The sequence below is a fragment of the Citrus clementina genome, unplaced genomic scaffold, assembly GCF_000493195.1.
Source record: "Citrus clementina cultivar Clemenules unplaced genomic scaffold, Citrus_clementina_v1.0 scaffold_7, whole genome shotgun sequence".
NCBI lineage: Eukaryota > Viridiplantae > Streptophyta > Magnoliopsida > Sapindales > Rutaceae > Citrus > Citrus x clementina.
This window is the reverse complement of record NW_006262075.1, coordinates 4,148,877-4,150,460: the sequence shown is the minus strand read 5'-3', so window position 1 is coordinate 4,150,460 and position 1,584 is coordinate 4,148,877. Positions and strand designations below refer to the sequence as shown.

The 1,584-nt window shown below is 34.3% G+C and overlaps 1 protein-coding gene across 1 annotated transcript; it reads right to left on the bottom strand.

Moving 5' to 3' along the window:
- On the bottom strand, window positions 1-777 carry LOC18037134. Its single transcript, XM_006426032.2, has one exon. It carries the CDS (start codon window positions 671-673, stop codon window positions 173-175), a length of 501 nt encoding a protein of 166 aa, XP_006426095.1. The 5' UTR covers window positions 674-777; the 3' UTR covers window positions 1-172.
- Window positions 778-1,584: the final 807 nt, after the last annotated feature.

Here is a 1,584-nt window from a genome sequence, read left to right as displayed (position 1 = left end):
ATTACATACACATGCATAAGAAGATGCAAATTTGCATAAGATAATGAAAGAGTACTGGGAATTATAAAACACAAATGAAACATGCAAGAAGATATGGTTAATTAAAATTAAAGAAATTAATCAAGAAATAAAGTGGCATTTGGTTCGGCAGCTTACTACTGTATTTGATTAATTAAGCTGAAACGACGGCGGCAGTTGATCTCCTGGAAACAGCATAGCTTTTGCTTCTCGGGAATACGACAGCAGGCTTCATCTGCAAATCATCTTCGAAGTCACAGGGCTTGTCTTCATCAATCCTCCCAATAGCAGCACTACTGTTACTTCTGGGCATATGGTTCTTACCAGCAGCAGCCTCCTGGTTTTTTGTCCGATGAAACTCCAAGTGACCAATTTGATTTTGACTGGCAAGAATCTTCATAGAATTAGCTCGAACAAGCTCTCTGAAATCTTCATCACCCCTTGATGATCTGGAAGAGTTGGTGCTATAACTCCTAGGCAGAGTGTTGACTGAGCCTATTGGGACGCCCCCTGCCGAGCTAAATACAACACTGTCCGAGCATGCGGTTATGCTCCGGATGTAAAAATCCCTGGCCTTTATCAACATCTTTACAGGTGCCTTTAGGTATCTGCTCAGCTTATTATTTCCTTCTTTGTTCCTCTTCTCGCTGCTCATCGTCTTTAATTTACACAGAAGAATTCATGAAGAAACAAGAGAAATTCAATTAGAAGCTACCAGGCATCACCTATATATATATATATATATATATATATATATATATACAGAGAGAGAGAGAGAGAGAGATGAGTTTGGTTTTGGGAATTTCAAGGGGAAATAGTCGTTAATTATAAATGGACTCAACTGTTGACTCTATATATCTGTAGCGGAAATTGTCAGGCGTTACTGCGGCCTGATTGCGAATTAAAATAAACGACGAGACGTAAATGAGGATACAAAATATGCGAGGCCAAAGCAATGGAAATGGTCTTTATTTGCGATCAAACGATGACTTCATGACTTTGCTAAGTGAGTTATTTATAATTTAACATACAGGCTATAGCCTATTATTTTTATTATGATAAACACGGATTAGTTTTTGATGAGTTCGTATAATTACCAAAACACTTCCATAGCGTTTTTAGCATTTTCATCGTCATGCTGGTCAACAAGGCAACAAAAACCTGAAGCTAACTACCAAATAAATTTTGTAATTATCAAGGAATTAACAGCAATGAAGTTTAATAAGGTAATGACTCCAAGAAGCAGATATTCATGAGTAAATTTGGTTTGATTTTATTCGACCAAAAAAAACATGATCCGAATAACACCTATACCACAAAAATAAGGTAACTGATTTTACACACACACATGCATATATGCATACACATTATGGGTGCTTTTGATGCATTACATTTTATTGTATTAGTCGCATTGTATTATATTGTATTAAGTACTAATATAATATTATGTTTAGTGTAGTATGGAGTGTCTTATATAAGATAATATTTTTTTTTAATTTTAACATTTATATTAAATTAATAATTTAAGATTCATTTATATTTTATTGTTATTTATCTTCAATTAAT